The sequence below is a fragment of the Microcaecilia unicolor genome, chromosome 5, assembly GCF_901765095.1.
Source record: "Microcaecilia unicolor chromosome 5, aMicUni1.1, whole genome shotgun sequence".
Taxonomy (NCBI): Eukaryota; Metazoa; Chordata; class Amphibia; order Gymnophiona; family Siphonopidae; genus Microcaecilia; species Microcaecilia unicolor.
In genome coordinates, this window is record NC_044035.1 from 255,344,043 (window position 1) to 255,368,172 (window position 24,130).

Genomic DNA, 24,130 nt, shown 5'->3' on the forward strand with positions numbered 1-24,130 from the left:
ACACATGGAAAGCACTGTGCACCTGGAGTTGGCTGGGTAGGTGCAACCGGTAAGTCACTTCTCCTACCCTGGAGCGCATGGCAAAGGTCCAATGAACCGGGGAGCAAACTTCAGAGAAGGGAGCCTCAACTTCAGATATAGGGTACTCAACCATAACCTTCTCTCCCGGCAGGAACGTGGGAGCCACTTGTCTCCGGTGGTCGTAAGTCTCCTTGGCCTTGACCCGCTGCCCATCTCAGCTGCTCTTGGACCTTCTTCCAGGCATCCTGAAGCGCACAAACTGTGGGTTGTACCTGAGGTGGAAACCTCCGCGGGGGAAATGGGCGGAGGTAGGCGCGGGGGTGGCGTCCGTAGATGGTGTTGAACGGGGTAGTCCGTGAGGCTGAATGCAGACTGTTGTTATAGGCGAACTCCTCCCAGGGCAGTAGGGTAGCCCAGTCATCCTGGTGCTGATTTGAGTAAGGCCCGGAGGAACGCCTTCACCATCGTTTGACCCGCTCCACCATACCGTTGTTCTGTGGGTGGTAGGCAGATGAGAATAGAGTAGATACCCCAAAAGCTGAACACAAGGCTCTCCAGAAACGCGAGGTGAAACTGTGAGCCTTGGGTCGCTAATGATCCTCAGAGGTTAGTCCATGGAGCCGGAAGATGTGGGTGATGAAGCTAGCGGCTAGGTTAGCAGCAGTGGGTAAGGACTTCATAGGAATGAAGTGGGGCCATCTTGGAAAACCGGTCAATCACCACCCAGATGACCGTGTTGCCCTGCGAAGGCGGCAGGTCCGTGATAAAGTCCTTGGACAAAATCCTCTCATGGCTGCTGTGGGTACTGGCATGGGTTGCATAAGACCCCACCTCTTTTGATGGGAACTCTTAGTTCGGGCGCACACTGGACAGGTGGACACATACAGCTGAACATCCTGCGCCATCCGAGGCCACCAATAGAACCGGGAGATGAGATGGAGAGTCTTGGTGAAACCCGAAATGTCCGGCAAACTCTGAAGCGTGCCCCCAGCGGAGCACCTTCCTATGGAGACCCCACCGGCACCGCCTTCTGGCACGCGGCACTGGCCCCGGGCATGGAGAGATACAGGCCGGATTCAACACCGGGGTAGGGTTCCTCCTGGTCCTCGGGAACCTCGAAACTGCGGGAGAGGGCATCCGCCTGGACGTTCTTCTCCCCCCGGCCTGAAGATCAGATGGAAATCAAACCGGGCAAAGAACAGCGACCACCGCGCCTGGCGAGGATCAGTCTGGTGGCATTCTGTAGGTACAGTAGATTCTTGTGATCAGTTATTACAGTCACTGGATGTGCCAGCTCCTTCTAACTAGTATCGCCACTCCTCAAAGGCCAACTTCAGTGCCAGCAGCTCCCGATCCCCACCGTATAGTTCCGCTCCACGGGGTGAACTTGCGAGAAAAGAAAAAAACAGGGATGTTTCTTCCCGGCTGCCAACGTCTGGGAAAGCACTGCCCCTACTCCAAGGAGGATGCGTCCACCTCCACCAGGAAAGGCTGAGTCGGATCAGGGACTGCGGAGTACCGGAGCAGAAAGGAAGGCCTTCTTCAGGGTTGTTGAATGCCGGCGAATGCCTCCGGCATCCAATTCCTCGTATCTGCGCCCTTCCTCGTGAGGGCCGTCAGCGGAGCCTGTGATAATGGAGTAGTTCTGGATGAACTGCCGGTAGTAGTTTGCGAACCCCAGGAACCTCTGCAAGGCCCGCAGACCCTGGGGAGCTGGCCAGTCTCGAATCGCCGTCACCTTACCCGGATCCATCTGTAAGCCGGTGGAAGAAACGATATAACCCCAGGAAAGGCAGACTCTGTTGGTGGAACACACACTTCCTCCAACTTGGCATACAGCCGATGCTCTCGAAGGCACTGGAGCACTGTGCGGACATGGGTGACATGCTTGTGGCAGAGAAGAGGAAAAAAATCAGAATATCATCCAGATAGACAATCATGGAGGAGTAGAGCAGGTCCTGAAAATGAAATTCACAAAGTTCTGGAAGACTGCCGGGGCATTGCAGAGTCCGAACGGCATTAGCCGGTATTCGAAGTGCCCTTCATGGGTATTAAAGGCCGTCTTCCACTCATCTCCCTTCCAGATCCGCACCAGGTTGTAGGCCCCACGTAGATCCAACTTGGTGAATATCTTGGCCCCCTTGAAGCCGGTCAAATAGTTCCGGGATGAGTGGAAGCGGATACCAGTTCTTGATGGTAATTTCATTCAAACCCCCCGGGTAGTCAATGCACGGGTGGAGCGACCCGTTCTTCTTCAAGACAAAGAAGAAACCGGCCCCAGCCCGAGAAGTGGAGGCTTGGATAAACCCCTTGTGAAGATTTTCTTGGATATAGTCCCTCATGGCTCGGGACTCTACCCGAGACAAGGTGTAACAGGCGTCCTCTGGCCGGATTAGTTCCTAGCAGCAAGTCAGTGGCGCAGTCGAAAGACCGATGAGGAGGCAGCATGTCCGCTGCCCGGCACTGAACACATCATGGAAATCCTGATAGTCTTTGGGCAGCCCAGGTGATTCCTGTAAGGTCGGAAGCTGAGCTGAGCAGAGTGGCAGGAGTGGCTTGACTGGCTGGAGACAGTGCTGGCCACATCTCGAACCCCTTGCCCAATCTCTCCGGTGGACCAGTCGATCACTGGGGCGTGTAGACGAAGCCAGGGCAGGCCAGGGATCACTGGGTGGAATGGCTCGGGCGAGCACCAGGAACTGGATCTTCTCCTGATGTAACTCCCCCACCTGCTACACAGGGGCGAGGGAGATCCGGGTGACGGTTCAAGGAAGGCTATCCCCCTGGATAGAGGTAAACCGGAGCTCCGGTTGGCAGGGCACGGTGGCGCACCCAGCTGTGACAGGAACTCAGCGACAATGAAAATTCCCTCCTGCCCCTGAGTCCAGTAAGGCCCTCGTATGGACCTGGAAACCTTCTCCTTGGAGCAAATACCGGAACAGAGAGAAAATGGTCGGGAAGGGCAAACAGCTGGCCCAGAGCCACCCCCTCATAAGGCTCGGGTCCGAGAGCATTTCCCGACCTCCCAGGCTTGTTTGGGCAGGTGCACGTGAGATGGCCGGCCCTCCCCACAGTAACAAGCATAGATGCTTTCGGAGATGATGGGCCCTCTCCTCCTTGGACAGGCGATGCCGCCCCATGACCATGGGTTCCTCCTTGGTTCCTTCCGAACCCTCCTCGAGGGGACCTAGGTGTCTCTGGGCGACGGGACCGACCTCTGGCTCTCTGCCTCACCAGCTGCATGGCCTCCTCCTGGGCTCGCTCCTGGAACCGGATATCGATTCTCGTGCATAGTGCAATAAGGGCGTCCAAGTAGCGGGAATCTCTCTGCCGGCCAACTCATCCTTTATTTGACCGTCCAAACCCTGCCAGAAAATGGCCATTAACGCCTCTGGTTCCACCTGAGCTCCGCGGCCAAGGTGCGGAATCAGACGGCATACACCCCGACCGACCCGGAGCCCTGCTGGATCCGCAGCAACTCCCCGAGGCAGAAGAAGGCGGCCAGGCACGTCAAGACCCTCCGGAACTGCCGCAAGAACTCCTCTAGGTTCGCCAGAACCGGACTCCGCTGTTCCCATAGCGGGGACGCCCAAGCCAGCGCAGCCCCAGACATCAGGGAGATGGTGTAAGTTACTTTTATTTTTTTAGATGGGAAGGCCTTCGGTTGCAGCTCAAACAGAATTTGACACTGGTTAAGGAACCCCCGGCATGCTGTCGGAAGTCCCGTCGAAGCGCGGCGGCTCAGGGAGACGCAACCGTGTGGCGGGCGCCTCCGCCCTAGGGATAGGCGGGCCCGCAGACGCCTGCGGCTGGAACGCTGGTTGCAGACATCCTGCAATACACTGGACAAGTGTGTCAATTGAGCCTGCTGCTGGTGCAATACCTGAGCCAGGTTGGAAAGCTCGGTTTTGTCTAGCGAGCTCATGGCTTCGGCTTACTGTTATGACCTGGCAAATGTGAGCCCTTGTGCCCCGACTGAGCACGGCGAAGGTGGAGTGACACCGCACTCGGTCAGGCAGCCAGACAACCCCTAGCTTCACCTGGTAAGCGACCGCCGTTCCCTGAGATTTGAGCCCTCAGGTGCGGGCAGCCACCAGGACTTCTGAAACCGGCGGGGTTGCACGGCCACCGATCCGACAGGCGGGAGTAAACACAGTCCAGGAACAAAGGAGTCAGCAGTGCAGCAAGTAATCAGGAAACAGTCCGAGGTCTGGGCAGGCAGCAACACAACGCAAAGTCAAGAAACAATCCAAGGTCTGGTACATAGGAAACACAGGAACAAGGTAGCCGTCCAGAAACACGGGACGAGAACCACGACCTCTATGCAGCAGAAGCCGAAGCAACGAAGGACTGGAGGCAGGGCTTTAAATAGTGTAGGAATCAGGCTCAAACATGTGCAGCTGATCCAAGATGGCTGCCCCCCATCAGCAGAGAAGCCCTACGCCCAAATATGGGCTTCCTTCCTGCAGCTGCCCACTCCAAGATGGCTGCCACAACCTGAGATGCCCATCCCAAGATGGCCGACCTATCCTGGAGATACCACATCCAAGATGGCTGACTATCTCTGCCGGACCGTGATTCGTCGGCGAATCGGCCGCTCAGGCCTGGAGCCAGGTGAGGAACATAACAGTATCTCTGGACAGCTTTTAGCTGTTTGCTTCATGAGAGGTTTGCTTTTGTCAAACCCTCTGTCAAACCTCCACCAGTGTCATGGGATCTCAAAGTCGTTCTCACCCGGCTGATGAAAGCTCTTTTTGAGCCACTGAATTCCTGCCATCTGAAGTACTTGACCTAGAAGGTTGTTTTCTTGGTGTCTGTTACTTCAGCTCATAGGGTCAGTAAGCTTCAAGCCTTGCTAAGCCTTACTAAGTTTCATTACAACAGAGTAGTCCTCCGCATTCACCCGTTTCTGCTGAAGGTGGTGTTGGAGTTCCATCTGAACAGTTGATTGTCTTGGCCAACATTTTTTCCCCATCCCCATTCCCATCCTGGCGAAAGTATCTTGCACACCTTGGGACTGCAAGGAGGAGCGTTGACATTTTATATGGAGCGGATGAAGCCTTCAAACAGTCCGCCCAGTTGTTTTTTTGTTTTGATCCCAACTGGAGGGGAGTCACCATCGGTAAACGCACCATTCCAATTAGCTAGCAGACTGCATTTCCTTCTCTTATGCCTGAGCAGGGCTGACTTTGGAGGGTCACATCACAGCTCATAATGTTAGAGCCATTGCTGCGTCGGTAGCATCCATTGAAGAGATTTACAAAGTTGCGATGTGGTCTTCAGTCCACACATTCACATCTCACTACTGCTTTGAGCACGATACCCGAGGTGACAGTTGGTTTGGGCAGTCAGTGTTGCAGAATCTGTAATTCCACCCTCCTAGGCCCATTTTATTCTGTTCCAGGCTGCACCTTCATCTAGTTGTATATTGTTTCAGGTTAATCTACGTTAAGTCCTCGTCGTCATTGTGAGGCCCAGTTGATCACTGTTTGTTGTTTTGGGTGAGCCTGGATGCTAGGGATTCCCCACTTGTGAGAATGTAAACCTGCTTGTCCTCAGAGTAAGTGAAGATACTTACCTGTAGCAAGTATTCTCTGAGGACAGCAGACTTCATATTCTCACAGTCCCACCCACCTTCCCTTGGAGTTGTTTTTTCTTCACTTATTTATTTCATTTTTTGCTTTTATATTAAACTGACAGGCGCGGTCGCACTGCAGGCGGGAAGGCACTTGCACATGCGCGTTAGAGCGCTGCTCACGCTCCAGAAAGCTCTCGTTCTTTACTTTGGTATTCTACCAATCCAGACGACGCGGGATCGTCTACCCACTTGTGAGAATATGAAGCCTGCTGTCCTCAGAGAATACCTGCTACAGGTAAGTATCTTTGCTTTACTGTCATATTAATTCAGTTGTTTAAGGAAGTCATGGAATTCCTCCACATTTCCACTTGATCATGATGATGTCATCAATGTACCATTTCCAGACCACTGCCACTCCTCCTTTGTCCTCTGGTTTGATAGTAATGGAATAGCACTGAGCAAAGATCATAAATACCCACGTATTCCAATTGAGTTCATTGTTGAATTAGCAGCTGCTGCTTTGAAGAAAAACTTTTTTTTGCTTTGAAGGCACCTTCTATCAACACGTGAAAGGCACTGTGATGGGCGCAACCATGGCACCCTTGATTGCCAAGCTCTATGTTTAAACCGCATACTAGCGACTACTGCTGACAAGCTAAGTATTAAAACTGGACTTAAAGATAGAATGGAAAAGTCTAATAGAAATGAGATAAGTAACTGTTACTATGAAAAAATAAGTAAAATAATTAAAAACCTGGGCTTAATGAGGATTTCGATACCGCCTCTCCTTCAAATGCTTGGCTCAGAAATAGCCATTGTAGAGGTTGGTACATTAATCTGATGTTCCTACAACAAGCACCTTTGTATGTTTATTGTTAATGTGGATATAATTGAAATTGAATATCATTGAAGCTGAGTATACTGTAAACAATTGATTATTTACTCCCTTCACCCCTTAAATTGGATATATGCCTATATATTACTGAAATAAGCTCTATATAGCGGCATTTGAAGAAAGATTTTTTCATGATACATCGTGGAATGAGAAGATTTTTCTCTGGAAAAGAAAATTTTAATTTCTTTGTTCTGAGTATGCCTCGTCCCTCATGGAGGGGAGGTGACTTAGATAAACTTTTGTTACAGACTGAGCAAAGATTTATCTTCAGATTCAATACAGTGACATCTCATGGTTTGAACCAAGAAATTGATTTTTCTGTTTTCCTGTGAAGATCTGTGAAAGTTCTGATGATGTTTTATATGCAGCATTTCCTATGACAGTTTCTACAGTATGTTACAGAAGGTTCTGAAACATTGTAATGCATTTTAATGAGATGGTTTACCTGTTTTTTATTGTGATTTTTATGGTTTTATTTTTCACTTTTATGGATTGAGAGAATCCACATTTCTAATCTTACTTCGTTCTTAGTCGTTTTAATACATTTTCAATGTATTAAAGCATTTTTTTAGGTTTATCATACTGAGACTTCTTCCGTGGTTGGAATGTATTGATGATGTTATTGGAACACATTGATGATGTCATTGGAACACGCATCTTCAATACGTTCCACCACTATTTTAACTTATTTTTACATTTTTAAGGACTTTTATGATGGTTTCTTTTAGCAATTTTAAAGTAGTTTTAGTCTGGTTATTTTAGTGTTTTAAATTTGATGTCATCAGAGCTTCTTTATTTCAAAACAGGTCTTTTTATGATTTTAGCACTGTCTATTAACTGCTTTTTACAAAGTTTTTATGGTTTCTCATCTGCAATTTTGCTTTTTAATGTTTTTAGAGATGTTTTACTTAATTTTTTCAGTAATTATGCATGCATAATATCCTGAGACATATAAGCTAGGGTGTCATAGCAACTTTGTTTTAACTCTTTCCAAACGCTTCCAGGTACATCAGCATGTAACTAGACCCCTTGAGACTTTGTATTGCATCTTTTAGATGTTTTTTGAGCAGTTATGTGTTTTTAAACATGGGGATATTCTCCTTTTTTACTAGACAGTGCCTACATCGTTTTATTCTCTGGACTAGACTAGGTGACATGTGCTCTTTAAACCAGTTGGGTAAGCCTCTCTGTCTCTTTTCCCCCATCCTTTTAGATGGTACGTTACTGAGATAAGTGTCTTTTAGATAGTTACTTTTATGTTGCTATTATTTGCTCTAATACAAGAGCTAGCTTTGTATATGTTGGTTTCAGATTGAGTTCCTCCATGTTTTATCTGCCCTTTTATCTATATTTTAAAGATTTTTTTATGTTTGTAAATGTATGGATCTTTGTATGTTTGCTTTTAGTTGTTCTGCCCCTGATGCAGCCCATATTCCTGATGAAACATGGCCATGACAAGCACAGACAATTGTGAACCTGGGAGCCTTTTATTGAATAAAAGACAGTGCTTTTTACAAGTTCTGCCTTTTTGTCTTTTATCTTCCATGTTGGATTCGGTAGACTACCTGCCTTGTTGTTTTCCAACTTCTTTATAATTTTTAAGATATAAATTTTAACCCTAAGATGTCCAGTTCCTCAAGATCATTCACTTTTCCCCCCAAAGAAGATGAGGAAAGCAGAAACCAGAGACAACAAACTAAATAAAATATATATATATATATATTTTTTTTTTTGCTTTAGGATAAAGTAATATTGTAGATGTGTTAATAAATGTTTATAAATAGAACATGTAAATAGGTGATCTTTTTATTGGACTAATTTAATACATTTTGATTAACGTTCGGAGAACAAACCCCCCTTCCTCAGGTCAGCATAGGATACTGTAACAGCATTATACTGTATTGACCTGAGGAAGGAGGTTTTGGCCTCTGAAAGCTAAATGTATTAGTCCAATAAAATGGTATTACTTTATTTTCTATATTTGTTTTATTTCTATTTGTTAATTTGTAAAGTGGTGATTGGTATTTGTTAGTTTTTTCAAATTTATATTTTACACAGTACTAGGGGACATTTTCTGTTTCTGTGGTGGTGCATTGTATGCAGAGTGTGGCATCTTGGGGGTTCAGTTTAATTTTTGTCTAAATAGAAAGTTTATGATTACTTATTTTATAGTGGATTAGGATGTATCTGTGTTTGTGAAAAAGACATGGCTTTCAATTGGCATTGACTGTGCAGGATCGACGATCTGTACTGTCTCGTTTCGTTTTACAATACGTGAATTGATGTTCTAGTGCTCACTGTAGTGTTTAAGATTCTTTCTTTTTCCTTGTGTGTCTTGTAGAAATTACTGCTTATAGTATGGTAGAATTGCTCTATAGGTCCTGAGTGTTTTGTATTCTCAGTATGCCTAGTACTGGATTTTGGAGGGGGGTGTTAAAAAATGAGCAGCCCCGGGTTTCAACTATCCTAGGTACGCCACTGCATGGGAACTCTTAATTCCTAGTAAATAGATGTCGTAAGGTTCCTGCGCCAGTGGCTATGTGTTAATTGGGAAATTAGCATGTGGCCATTAATTCAAGAAATGGAAAATGTGGCCATTTTACAGCCATGCTAAGAGTGACCTCAGCGCATGGGAAAGCCCCTTGCTACTGATACTGCAGACCACTTTTAACATCTTAGTAAGAGGGCAGTTTTGCTAAACAAGATGTATTATGATCAAATAAACCTCCACTAATTGGTCCCATCATTTTTGGAACAAGGGTGTTTTCTTTTGTCTAGCATTGTTTATAATGTAAGGTATTTAAAGGTTCTTATAAGTTGTTCTTATGTTTTCTGTCTCTTTTAGTTAGATCAGGGGTTTGAGAACCCCTTACATGCAGCTGTAGAGATCGCTTTAGATAAAAGTTTTGGTATTGATTTTTCAACAGTTCTCCAATTTTACACATGAAGGTTGCATTAGTAATTCTTGATTGTCACTGTGGTATATGGTTCTATGTGATTTCACTCTCATGATCATTTTTCTTTTTATAAAAAATTGTCATTAATTTTCCCATTTCTGTTTAATTTTGTGGGTGGAATTATTGTTTACAGTAGAATAACACACGATTTTGCCATTTAACTTGAGTTAAAAGGCAAAATATTGCACATTATGAGTGAGATTCTATATATAAGTCAACGCTGGAAACCAGTGCCAGCTAAGCATATTCTATAAATAATGAATCTGCATGCATCCATTTACACCAACAAAAACGTGTCATAAATCCCATTGCGTAGATTTGCACGAACTGGGCCATATTCTATAACTACGCATGTAAGTTTCAGAACACCCACAAAACGCCCATAGTCACACCCCTTTTGCCTACACATGTTAGTTCAGCGCAGTTCGTTACAGAATACACTTAACGAGTTGTGTGCATAAATTCTAATTAGGTCCAATTAGTGCTCATTATTGCTTGTTAAGTGCTGCTTTCAGCACTGATTAGCTTGTTAAGTTACACATGTTGTTATAGAAACTGCTTGGATTTTGGCACAAATCTCTAGGCTCTCTATATAGAATCTGAGAGTATATCCTTAATGGATATTAGTAACTAGTTTTTTTTTTGCCAGCAGATGTGGACATGAGGTATTACAATGACTTGCTGAGCCAGATTTCTGAGGAGTGTGTCACTATCCCTGTAATACTGCACTGTATACTGGAGCAGGTGTGTATATCAACATGTTAACACAGGCATTATATCAATTTGAAGAGGGTTGTGTCTCAGGAATGTCCATGTATCACTATTATAGATTAAGAGGTATTGAGCTTGAAAAGTGTGTAAATCTCCAGCATTTGCATATATATTTCTCTAAAGAAATTATAAATGTTACTTTCTCTAAGAAGATCTCTAATATCTTAGGAATTTTAGTGATAAAGGGAGAATACCACATATTTAATTAATTAACATTTGGTAATTGCTTTAGGGGCCCTTTTACTAAGGCACGCCCACAAGTGGCCTGCACTGGTGTAGGCGCGTGTTTTGGATGTGCGCTAGTCCATTTCCTGAGCGCACCTGGAAAAAAGGGGATTTTTTAATGCGCCGGAAAATGGATTTGTAGCAAAATGAAAACCAGCACACGTCCATTTTCAGCCTGAGACCTTAACACCACCCATTGACTTAGCGGTAAGATCTCATGTGCTAACCGGGTAGTAAGTGTGCAGCGTGTGCAGCTGCTGATTACCGCCAGGTAAGGGCCACGTGGTAGAAAATAGAGGCATGCCAAAAATGGAATTACCACCCGGGGCACGTGGTAGCTGGGCGGTAGTGCCAATTTGATGCATGTTGGATGCACGTAAGTATCTACGCGCCTTAATAAAAGGGTCCCTCAATTTTGTATCATACCTTACAGAGGAGTTCTTGGTAGTAAACAGTAGAAAATAAAACAATAGTACAATAAATGGTGACATAAGATTAACACAAGAAAAAAAAAGGAAGCCTTGAACTAAAAAACAGCTATATTGCAAATAGTAGCCAAGTTAGAAAATAAGATAAAATATCTTCATAAGTTCCAATAGGATAAAGGAATTCAGATTTAAACAAAGGCAAATTCAAAAAGCCGAGCTGCCTGATATTTAAAGCAATTTCATCTGGCAGGAGAGGCTCCTACCTGGTTAAATCATTTGTGTCTGCCTATGTTCTGATATGCAGGAGCACCTAACCGTGTAGTGCTGCTGAATATCACCACTAAACATCCCCACACTGTCTGGTTAGTGCCAAGATGATTCATGGGCAGAGCTTGGTTGGTGCCAGCAGTTAACCAGTTAGCGATATTTATTTATTTATTTATTATTACATTTATATCCCACATTTTCCCACTGATTGCAGGCTCAAAGTGGCTTACATAAATCTGTAGTAAGGCTACAGTGCAAGAAGAACAATTATACAAATTGAGAATAAGATAGGAAATAACAATTAAACAGCAATAGGCAAGAAAATAACAGGTAATTAGTGTCCTTGGATCTTATTAATAGTAAGAGTTAATTCAAATTAAGTTGAACCTGGGGAATAAGCCTTCTTAAACAATATTGATTTCAATAATTTTCTGAAGTTTAGGTAGTTCTGGGTAGATATTACTGATTTGGGTAGAGCATTCCACAGTTGAGTGCCTATGTATGTAAAGTTGGAGGCGTAAATTGACTTGTATTTAATGCCATTACAGTCTGGGTAGTGCAAGTTCAGGTATGATTGTGAGGTACTGGATCTGTTTCTGGGTGGTAGGGCAGTTAACTCGAGCATATATTCTGGGACTTCACTGAAGATTATCCTGTGGATTAGTGTACATATTTTAAAGGCTACTTGTTCTTTAATGGGGAGCCAGTGCAGAATTTCTCTAAGTGGTTTTGCAGATTCAGATTTCGGTTTTCCAAAGATCAGTCTTGCTGCAGTATTTTGAGCCGTTTGTAATTTTTTGAGTAGCTGTTCTTTGAATCCTGCATATTGTAACCAGGTCCCCCTTCCAGGTGAGAGCCGGGGTTGACCCTGCTTAGTTTTCACCGGCTTCCGTCTGCTTTCCTTGCCAGCCACCGCACTTTCGCTCGCGCTCTCTCTCCACCTTGCCAGCTGCTGAGAAAATCAGTCCCACTCCAGCAGTAAGAGCAATCCAAGTTCTTTATTGTTACAGATGTCAGCCTTGTTTAAACACCTCCAACTATCAGCAAACTTTAATCCATTTTCAATTACAGGCTTTTGTTTAAATTCTCCCTCCCAAACCTCCAGCCACACTATCTTCACCGCAGATAGTTTTGGAGATTTAGCTGGAACCACCTCCTCTCTCACCTCCTACAGTGTTCAGTTCCAAATGCACCTGCCTTCTGTCTTAAAACCCTTCCCCCCCCCCCCCCCCCCCCCTTCCACAGCACTACCCTCTTGGGAACAGCCAATATGGTAGCAAGTTGTGCTTTCCAGTTGCTCCCCCACTGCTTTGCTCCCAGCTTCCCCCAACTCCACAACCGGGGCAATGCTGAGGCCACAAAAGCTCTCACCCTGTCTGCACGGGTTAGAGCTAAACCACCCACCTCCATACATTCCCCCTTACCTTCTCCTTCTACCTCTTCTTTATTCCACTCCATCTCCTCCTCCTCCCCAAGCTCCACCAGCTGTTCCCCATCTCCAGGATCAGACCTCATCTCCCAATCAGTCATTCCACCCTCCCCCTCCTGAGAGTTCAGCTGACCCTGCACTGGCTTCTGGGGAGTGTAGTTTTTCTCCTGCATTACAGCTTTCCCTGGCAGTTTGATCCCTAGAGGGCGCCCTGCTCTCCTAGCTGGGCTGAAAGACCAGGGATGATGCCGGCTGAAAGAACCACTATCCCCTTTCCCTCGTACCAGCCCTCCAGAGTGCTCACAATATATAACGTTGCAGTAATCCATCTAAGACCATAGATTGTATCAGATTGTGGAAGACATCGCGAGGAAAAAATGGTTTTATTTGTTTGAGTTTCCACATTGAATAAAACATTTTCTTTATGGTGTTGGTTACTTGAGTCTCCAGTGTTAAATGTCGATCAATTGTAATCCCTAGAAGTTTCAAACTATCTGAGATTGGTAAAGAAAGGTTGGGAGTATTTAAAGTGGTAGGATTTTATTTGTTATACTGAGACGATAAAATTAAACAATGGGTCTTTTCAGCATTTAATTTCAGGTGGAAAGAATTGGCCCATTTGTCCAGTGTGGTCAGTCCAAGAGTGACTTGATTTTTTTTTTCTTTTTTTTTTACAGAGAAAATAATATGTAGGAATTATTTCAGTCAGGTAATTCTATTCTCTTCCTTAGACAACTAGATAGGGAGAGTGAAACAAGATAAGGAGATCAATTAAACAGTAAACAGAGAAAAAAAACGTGGTATTAACCTGATTATCCACAGATGTTACTCATCTAATTCATTATTTCACATTGATCATCTGGTTGGCTTCTTCAAGGCCAATAAGGTGTATAGTCAAATCATTTCATTGAAAAACATACTTATTGTCCAATATTAGTTAGAAATAATACATCTAATTACATTCTTTCTCTTTTAAAAAACAGAAGTTATTTAACAATACATATAAGAGTGACTTGATTGGTAATTTCATCCAAATTCTTATTAAATAGTATATATATTGTTATATCGTCTGCGTAAATATAAGGATTTAAACCTAACCTGGATAGGGCATTGGCTAGTGGGGCCATCATTATGTTAAACAATATGGGGGACAGTGGTGATCCCTGAGGGACTCCGCAAACTGCGTTCCACAAAGAAGAAAAAGTTGAGTTCATTTTCACTCAATAGGATCTAAGTGAAAGAAAACCCTTAATCCATTCCAGTACAGTTCCACTAATTCCGAAATAGTCCAAAAGGTGTAACAGGATGTTGTGGTCAATCATGTCAAATGCACTGGACATATCAAATTGCATAAGGAGTATGCTCTTACCAGTAGCAGTTAGTTGTTTAAATTTGGATATAAGGGTAACCAATACCGTTTCAGTACTATATAAGGATCGAAAACCGGATTGTGAATCATGTAAGATGGAAAATTTGTCCAAGTACTCCACAAGTTGTTTAGTTACCATGCTCTCCATTAACTTTATTATCAATGGTATGGAAGCAATTGGACGATAGTTAGTAATGTCACAAGTTTGATTTTTTCTTAGTATCCTTAGGAATGGGGGTAAGGAGTATGTTTCCATAATTTTTTGGGAAGAAACCAGTTTTAAGCATAAAGTTTAAACAAGATGTGAGGTCTTGGATGAAGCAGGGAGGGGTGGACTTTAGTAGGTAATTAGGACATGTATCTAATTTGCAGAAGGAGTTTGAGAATTTAGAAATTGCTTTGGTGATTTGTTCAATGGAGAGAGGAGTGAAATGCAGGCAAGTACGGTCTGCTGGGTGGTCTTCGGAGGTAGACTGAAGGTGATTAAGGAAGCCATCAATGTCAGAGTTTTGTAGGGTGAGGGAGTTGCGCAATTTTAGGATTTTTTCTTTGAAATAGCTGGCCAGTGAATCCGCTGATGGGGAAACTGAGCTTGTAGAGGTGACCAAATTTGTTTCATGAAGATTGACAATTTGGAATAATTTCTTTGGATTTTAATAATCATAACCGATTTTTGATTTGTAATATAGCTTTTGTGCTTGTTTTGTTGCATATTTATATTTTCTAAGGGCTAGTTTCCATTCTGTAAGGGTGTGTTCATTTTTACTTTTTTTCCATTTACGTTCCATTTTTCTGGTTAGTGATTTTAAGGACTTTAGTTCTTCATTATACCAAGGTGTAGTATTTAATCTTTTATTCTCCTTGTTTTTTAAAGGAGTAGTTCATCTAAAATATTGTTGCATCTTTTATCCCACTCAACAAGGAAGTGATTAGAGTTTGCGTTAGTAGACCACTTGTTGTCATACAGTTTGTACCAGAACTCTGTAGGATCTATTCTACCTCTTGAGGTAGTTGTTGTGTGTTGTTGTATACGGTGAGGACCTTTCTTTAACCATAACATTGATAAATTTAGTTTAAAGTGATCGGACCATGGGACTTCAGACCACAATGCGTCTGTTACTTTGAAATTCCGTTCTGTGATTATTTTGATGGAGCAAAAGTCCAGTGTATGACCTTTTATGTGGGTAGGTCTGCAGTTGGGCCAAGAAAAGTCCCATAAGAGAAAAAAATCCTTGCACTCTTCTGTTGTTCGATCAGGAAGTTGGAGCGATAGATAATAGCTAAACCTCCTCCTTTTTTATCCTTCCTGGTCCAATGTAAGATTTTATAATCTGGAGGACACAGATCCAGTAGAATTGGATCCTTTTGGTTACGGATCCAGGTCTCAGTGATGATGAGTAAGTCAAGATTATCTGAAACAATCCAATCGAAGAGTAGTAGAGGTTTGTTAACAGCAGATCTAGCATTGATGTAACCAATTTTAATGTTTTGGAAGGAAGTTTCCAAGTTGGGATAAATGTCAATTTTAGTGAGAGTTCTATCCTTGACATGAACTGATTTATTAAAGCATTCCTTTTGAGACGGTAAATGCTGATCATATTTGGTGATTTTTCCTTTAGTATGATGATTATTGGTGAGATGTAAAATTGCTTTACTGGAATGTCTTGATTGGTTTTGAATGATGGTATTTATATTATGACCATTGTATAGTGTGGATGATGATTGATTAATCAATAAAAAGGTGTAGGTGATAAGAAGATATTTGATTAATTCCATATTGAATAAAGAAATGAGGATGTGATTGTTTCACTAACACCGAAGGCTAAGATAAGCAGGTGTGGTAGGTAGCAAGTTCGTTTAAGAACTATAAGGTATTAAAATGAGCAGATACTTTAAGGTAGGTGAAGGTTAACTTTAGATTCACTTATCACTGGAGGGTATTAGGAAAATGTGTAGGAAACAGAATTAATTAAAGTGTTATCAGATATTAAGATGGAGCAGGAACATAATGCAAGTTGAAAGGTTATCTTTCAAGTTACTTGTAGCAGAGACTGTATGAGTTGTTGATGTAGGATAGTAATTAGTAGTAAGTGATTGGAGCAGTGCTGGGTGGTAAAAAGGTAATTGCTTGATGAAAGTACTTGAAGTTTTTAATTTATTATACAGTAAGACAAATTCTTATAATTGTTTTCTTTGGATAATTAAGTTTCTATAATAGTGGAGCTGATGGTTCAGTGCCACGTGGCCAGCTTGACTTTTAATTGTGACCGTTTGTTCTAGTTAACTGCAATTATACGACTCCATAATCACTCTCTCAGATTTCACAATGACTGATTCCTTTCCTTTGTGTTTCTAATCTCGCTGAATGTTCCGAGCATTCACCCATCCGGGTGCCAGGACCTTAGATGTGTGAGTTCCACTCCACAGTGTTTCAACGCTTGGTCAAAAGTTGCAGTGGGAGCCTTGATAAACAAGAAGGAAATCTTCAGCTGCGATCCTCAGCGGTGGTGCTCAATGGTGCTAGTGCACAATAGCAGCAGGCACCATGTCGACCTCCCATCTACGAGAACGCTTCGATCGAGCAGGTCGCCAAGTGGGCCGTCAGTCAGGTCACGATGGAAGCCCCAGTCTCAGGAGAAGGAACCTCTGCCAAGGTGCTCGGCGATGGTACTCAATGACGGCGGTGAAGAAGACAGCAGACATGGCGCTACCCGCCCAATCATGGTAACGCTTCAACCGGGTAAGGGTCGCTGTAGTTGCCGGTTAGCCAGGTCGCGGTAAGGGTTTCAGCCAGCAGGGAAAGGGAAACCACAGGCTGTGATGTAGGGCAGTACTGGAGATTCAAGCAACGGCGGTTGATAAGGCAACAGGTATGGCGGTATACTGGTAGAACAGTGTAAATCTAACCTACTTCAATTAGTAGGGCCCTGTTTACTAAGGCGCGTTAGCATTTTTAATGCACCTACAATTAGCGCACACGCTAACCGTGTAGGCGTCTATAGGGATATCGTAGGCGCGTACATAGTTGATGTGCATTAAAACGTTAATGCGCCTATAACATGGCTTAGTAAACATGACCCTTAAATCACAATTTTGGTGCCAGAAACACCATGATGACATCAAATGGGGGAGGGGGGGTCAAAAATTAAAAATACATAAAAATGCAAAAAGGCTGGCCTAACTTTAACTACATAGGTAACCGGGCACTGGGTGAATGTTGGCTGGTGCCCGGTTAAAGTATGGGTAGTGACAGAAGGGTTTCAACTGTCCCACCATCCTGATCCCCCTCTCACCCTCTGGAACAGCATAATCCCCCTTCTGATCCCAACTCCCACTCTAAAGAATATCAAATTTGGGCCATCCCCATAGGCTCCCTGGGCCTACCTGGCAGCTCTTTAGTAGTCTAGAGGGGAAAATGATAGAAGCAATGGCAACTCACTCCTGCCCAGTGCCACAAGTACTACTACTACTACTACTATTTAACATTTCTAAAGCGCTACCAGGGATACACAGCGCTGTACAATCTAACAAAGAAGTCCCTGCTCAAAGAAGCTTATAATCTAAAGGACAAAAAAGTGCAGTCAATCAAATTGGGGGCAGTCTAGATTTCCTGGATAGAGGTACAATGGTTAGGTGCCGAAAGTGACATTGAAGAGGTGGGCTTTGAGCAAGGATTTGAAGATGGGCAGGGAGGGGGCTTGGCGTATGGGCTCAGGGAGTTTATTCCAAGCATAGGGTGAGGCGAGGCAGAAAGGGCGGAGCCTGGAGTTGGCGGTGGTGGAGAAGGGTACTGAGAGGAGGGATTTGTCCTGTGAGCGGAGGTTACAGGTAGGAGCGTAAGGGGAGATGAGGGTAGAGAGGTAATGAGGGGCTGCAGATTGAGTGCATTTGCAGGTTAGTAGGAGAAGCTTGAACTGTATGCGTACCAGGAGATCGTGAGGCTTCTGCTATAGGATGTTCTTTTTTTTTTTTTAGCAATCAAGATTATATTTATTATATCCAGAGGTTAGTTATGATAAAACAGACTCAACATGGAACCGTGTTTTGGCAAATTAATGCCCGACTCAGGAGTCATTATTTCTATATACATATCAAAAAGACAAAACAATATATTAAAATTGTTATGTTTCAACTATTTTTATTATAAAATAAATGCATAACAAAGACAAACTTGTAGGTACAATTGCAGTCTGTGCAACCCAGGAGAAGTTCAACAAGTCCACCCTCCCATAAACACAACTAGAGCGCCCTCTCCTGAGTGGAGCCCTACTTGATTTTAGTTTATAACAATTTTTATTGATGGTTCAGCATGTTACACATGTACATACGTTTTATTATATAATTAAATAATGATTTGAATAACATAACACACTTATAACATGGAACATAATTTCCTGCTATTTGAAATGTTTGATTCCCCCCCCCCCCCCTTCAATATTCCCTTCTCCTCCCTTCCCCCCTTTGTAACTATTAACAAAATGTTATGTCTATACTGTTAAATAAACTTCCAAGTAAAATATGAACTATGGACAAGAACTCTATAGTCGTTGTTTACTATTGCACTTCTGTGATGTGCGGTCATCCCTCCCCCTACCCTATACTTATAATTCAACAATTTATTAGTGTCAGATCAGGAGAAGCACCTCTCACCATGTTAAGTTACACTATCACTATCCTGCCCCATTGCTCCGCCCCCCCATGCTTCTCCTACCCCCCTCCCTCCCTACCCTACCTCCCCCCAAGCAGAGGTACCTTCCAGAGACTTTGCCTACAATCAATCTACCCCTCTCCTCCCCAGAATCAAAGGGAATTAAGTGCCATAATTCTACCCCTTGTATGTAACGACTGAATATATGGGCCCCAAATGTCCAAAAAAGTCTTCCTCCTCTTAGCTCCTCTTCCGCCCGTCGCTCAAAAAGCATCAGCTCATGTAATCTATTTCTCCAGTGCCAGAAATCCGGGAGAGAGCCACCCACCCACTGGCTGAAAAGCAGCCGTTTACCAACCAGGCAGGCCTTACGAACCAACTGTTTCCCTGATTTACCCTGCAAAACAAAGGTCTCATACTTATCCAACAGTATCCCGACCGGGGAGCGCACAATTTTAGAGCCCAACAAATAGGACAAATATTGCAGGACAGCGGTCCAAAAACGCTGTACCTGATGACACTCCCATAAGCAATGAAACAGAGACTCCGGTAACCTCCCACACTTCTCGCACAGAGGACTCTCAACCCCACCCATCTGAAAAATCTGAATTTTTGTAAGGTATGCTCTGTGTAGAATTCGATATTGACATTCCCGGAGACCCGCATTCCCCGTCATCTCCGGAATCTGAGAAGTCAACTGATCAAAGTCCAAAGACAGGCCCGGTCTGGCTAAATCCCGAGCCCAACGCGTTTTTATCAATTCTCTGTCTTTCATAAGTGGCAATTTTCCCAGCAATTTATACAGCCTCGAGACCGAGAGCTGAGCCTCTCCCCCCCCCCCCCCTCCAAAAATTGTCTCACCCGATGACAATGTCTGGACCTCAAAGCCTCCGCATCTAAAGATCTCACATAATGTGCTATCTGATTATAGGCGAAAATATTGTTCATGTCGTAACCGATACCCAGAGCTCCCAAATTTAACAGTACCCCTTGTTCATTCAAAAGATGTTCAAACCGACTAATACCCAATTACCCCCAAACTCGAAATATCCTACTGTCCATCCCAGGTTTAAAAAGTGAGTTTCCACATATTGGTAACAAGTCCGACGTACCAAGCTGCAAGCCCCAAATACCCATCAAATCTTTCCAAAGAGTCCGCAAAGATGTCAACAACAGGCTATTCCGTATATGTTCTGGAATGCTAACTCTAGGTGCCTGTATCAAAAATAGACATTACAAGGGGCAAAGAACTGACCTTCTATCCTTCTAGGTGTGTAATCTTCTCGGTCAAAGAACCAGTCCCCAATGTGTTGCAACAAGCATGCCCTATTATAGTGTTTCAAATCTGGTAATCCCAGCCCTCCTTCTCTCCAAAGGCCCATCAACAAGGGTAGTGGAAGCTTAGCCTTCTCCCCCCCCCCCCCCCCCCCCCCCCCAACAATACCATCTAATTAGACGATATAACAATTTAAGATCTCATTGACATATGAGGACAGGCAATAACCGCAAACAGTAAAGCCATTTGGGAAATTCCACCATCTGAAACAGCTAAATACGCCCATAGAGTGTGAGGGGCAAAGTCACCCAACCACGCAACCTCACCTCTGTAGCACTCAACAATCTGCAGACATTTAATTGATATATATCGGGTAAATTCATGGACAGCCAAATCCCCAGATAACAAAACGAACCCTGCGCCCATCTCAGTGGAAGAGTTTAATTATGCGTTGGGTGAAGAAACATTTTCTCCAATTTGTTTTAAATTTACTACACTGTAGTTTCATTGCATGCCCCCTAGTCCTAGTATTTTTGGAAAGCGTGAACAGACGTTTCACATCCACCTGTTCCACTCCACTCAATATTTTATATACCTTTATGTCATCAGAGGAATGAATATGGCTCACCCTTAGAGCAATAGAGTCAAGGGTCCATACCCAGGATGATCAATTGGATTTAAATGGGATTAGACACATTTATTTTTATGTTTAACGTGATTCTCAACAGTGATTGATTTGTTGAAAAGTTACTGTTAACTGAGGGGTCCAATGCAATTTAGAGTTGATTATGATTGCGCTGTGATTGGCTGAGAGACCTCCAGGTCTCTCTCAGCTGAGCTAAACGGGATCACGCAGTGAAGGATGTCCAAAAAGAACGTCTTTTTGTAGTGGGTTTTTTTTGTTACAGGTGAAGGACATCCAAAAAGGACGTCCCCGACAACATTTTTTTTCTTCCGATTCTTTCCTTTGCCCCAACGAGAGGTGTAGACCTCCCGTTAGGTTTTCCACGGTAAGGGGATCGGAAAACGGTAGTGCATCTCATATTAGCCTTGCAACGGTAGTGCAGCTCATTATAATAGCTTTATTTTTCTGCCCTGTGTTATTACAGTGGTGCTTCTTTGAATTGCTCCTCGCAACGTACTTTCTCTTTTGCAGCTTTGGTCCCAGGGGGGCATTACATTTTGTTGGCAGCTGTTTTCTCCAGATGCCTGTACTGCCGGGGGTCTCACTCCTCATGTTATAGCTCTTGTTGTTTTCTCACACTGCAGTCTGCCAGCTCACTGATACTCTCTGTTGGTTCCTGTAATTTCTGGCAGTCTGCTACCCTGAAGGTCTATGGTTTTGTGGCAGTGCAATTCCTGCCTTCTCCGTGGAGGGGTTTGCAGTTTCCAGGGTTTTATTTCTCTCCTATGTACCTCTTCTGGTTTCTCTTCTTTTTGCATAGTCTCCTTCGCAGTTTTCCAGCGATATTCCATGCCTTTGACAGAATTGAATGGGATTACTTGTTTCACACTCTGGCTTGGTTTAATTTTTGTCCATCTTTTATTAAAATGGTCAAAGTCTTATATACAGATCCGATGGCTTCAATCTCAGTGAATGGTACTAATTCTCAACTTTTTCCTCCGGCGGCGTACTAAACAAGGCTGTCCATTGTCTCCTCTCCTTTTTAATATTGCCTTAGAGCCGTTGGCTCTGGCTATCCGGGCTCATTCCAATATCTCTGGGGTGTCTGTGGGAGGAGAGGTATTCAAACTTTCTATTTATGCTGATGATATTTTACTCTATACCACCCCAAATTCCCTGCCAATTATTTTGGATGTAATCAATTCCGTCTCCTCTCTGTCTGGCTATAAAATAAATTGGTCTAAATCAGCCATCATGCCGTTGAATTCCCTGGTGTATAGATCTCAGATATCTCGATATCCATTTACCTGGGAACCTTCTAAACTTAAATATTTGGGAGTTTGGTATTCCAGATCGGTGGATCAGACCATGTCTCTTATTCAGAATCAAATTTTGAATTTAACCACTTCACTCCTGGGTTTATAGTCTTCGCTTTATTTGACGTGGTGGGGACGGATTTTTAATTTTTTTATTTACGTCAATTTATATACCGTATCTTATTGCTACTGCAAGACAGAACGGTTTACAATTTATAAAAAGAAGCAATACAATAAGTACAAATTGGACAAACATTAGAACTCCAATCATTACAGGAAAGCACAGCAAACCCACAAACTAGCTACATAAGATGAAAAACAGTATAACTCATGATTAGTATACAGGAGAACACCGCAAATACAGAATTAAATACATAATATAATCTACACAGACAAATAATACAGTTTTGATTTAATATATATTACAGATGCCCATTTATAACCTTTCTTCCATTATTCTAAATTCTGTTCTACATACTCGATAAAGTAGAAGGTTTTCAAAAGTTTCCGAAAATGAAAGTAAGATTTCTCAAGTCTGATCTCTTTTGGAAGGCCATTCCAAAGAGAGGGAGACAAATAGAAAAAAGCCGAATTCCGTGTAGATTCCCATCTAGCCCTAGCGAGAGGAGGAATCACTAACCTGTTGTCTGTCAGGGATCTAAGGGTTCGTGTGGCAGTATAAGGAATAGTTAGATTTGACAGATAGTCAGGATTTAGTGTATAAAAAGCCTTATGGGTCAAAACTAAGGCTTTAAACTTAACTCTTGCTTCAACCGGAAGCCAATGCAGTTGATGTAGTAAAGGTGTTACTCTGTCATCTCTCCGGGCCCTACAAATCATACATGCTGCAGTATTCTGTATTCTTTGTAGTCGCTTCAAGCTAGCTTGAGTGATCCCTGAATATATGATATTACAATAGTCTAAGCGTGAGGTAATATAAGCAGATGTCAACGTTTTAAGGGAATCCTTACTAATTGAATTCCTAACTGACCGAAGTCTCCTAAGATGGAAAAAAGATTTTTTCACTACGTCAGATATTTGTTCCTCAAAAGTCAGAGCAGAATCGATTATAACCCCAAGGTATCTAAAAGATTTAACTGTAGGGATGTTCTTGCCAAATAGCATAGGTACCACTGCTGGACATGTGCCCTGTCCTACTATCCAAGATGTTATAGTCTTATCTGGATTTAATACTAATTGATATGTTGTGAGCCAATCTGCCACTTTATCCAGACAAATTTGTAGCGGTGTAAGATCCATATTAGATGGTTTAACATAATGAATAAGAAGAAAATCGTCCGCATAAGAATAAAAACTTATACCCATTGTTTGAATGAGAAGTGCCAAGGGACTGACATATAGATTAAACAGTAATGGGGACAGGACCGATCCCTGTGGAACCCCACATGGTAGATTGTATATTGTAGAGGACGATTGCTGCTGAACTACTTTAAATGAACGTTCGGTAAGAAAAGATATAAACCATTTCATAATTGTCCCTGAAAGACCAATCTCACCTAATCTGTCAAGAAGTAGTTTATGATTAATTAAATCAAAAGCTGCAGATAGATCAAGTGAAACAACCAAGGCAATATAGCCATGCTCTAGTTTTGCATGAATCTCACTTAACAGCGAAGTCAGGATAGTCTCTGATGGTTCTGGCTCCGAAGTTGAATTATATATTTAGTATGACTCCCTTCCCTTTTCCAAATTCATTCTATGCCAAGATAGACTCCTTGTTACTTAAGTTTCTTTGGAGACAAAAACCACCTCGCATTGCACTCAAGAAACTCAAGATGCCGACTCATTTGGGAGGTCTTAATGTCCCTGATTTTAAAAATTATCACATGGCTTTTCGCCTATCACAGCCTTTAATGTGGTTCCAAAGGGAATTTTCTCATCTGAAGCCTAGGTGGCTGATTTTTGAGGCCGCCTTGGTGCGCCCTTGCCCCTTATATCTTTTACCCTCTGCAGATTTGTATCCATATACCAAACACTTGCGGATGTTGAAGGCCTCTGCCTCTAATATCCGTACGTTTAGGGCTGGTCTTGGGGTTAGAGCTACATCCATGGAGGATGTCTCCCTCTGGTATAACTCTAGCTTGCAGTCTGTTCTTCTGCAGTCCCAAAAAGCTGAATGGTCTCGTAAAGGTATATGGCTGTTATCTCACCTTTATATTGCAGGTACGTTGTTGTCACCGGATGCTTTGGCTGCACTATATGATGTTTCTTTGCTGGCCTCTCCTGAGTGGAAGGATATCTCTACCTTTCTCTCGACCTTTCAGGTCTCTAATTCTCTGCTCACTACTCCTTCAGATTTTGTTG

The 24,130-nt window shown here is 43.2% G+C and overlaps 1 protein-coding gene across 1 annotated transcript in view; it reads left to right on the forward strand.

Annotated features, from left to right (window-relative positions):
* SPAG17 (sperm associated antigen 17) overlaps window positions 1-24,130 on the forward strand; it is a 994,731-nt gene that overhangs the window by 221,183 nt on the left and 749,418 nt on the right. Inside the window, exon 10 of the mRNA XM_030205033.1 lies at window positions 10,104-10,195. Within this exon, the coding sequence (XP_030060893.1) occupies window positions 10,104-10,195 (92 nt within the window). The remainder of the gene's footprint in view (window positions 1-10,103; window positions 10,196-24,130) is intronic.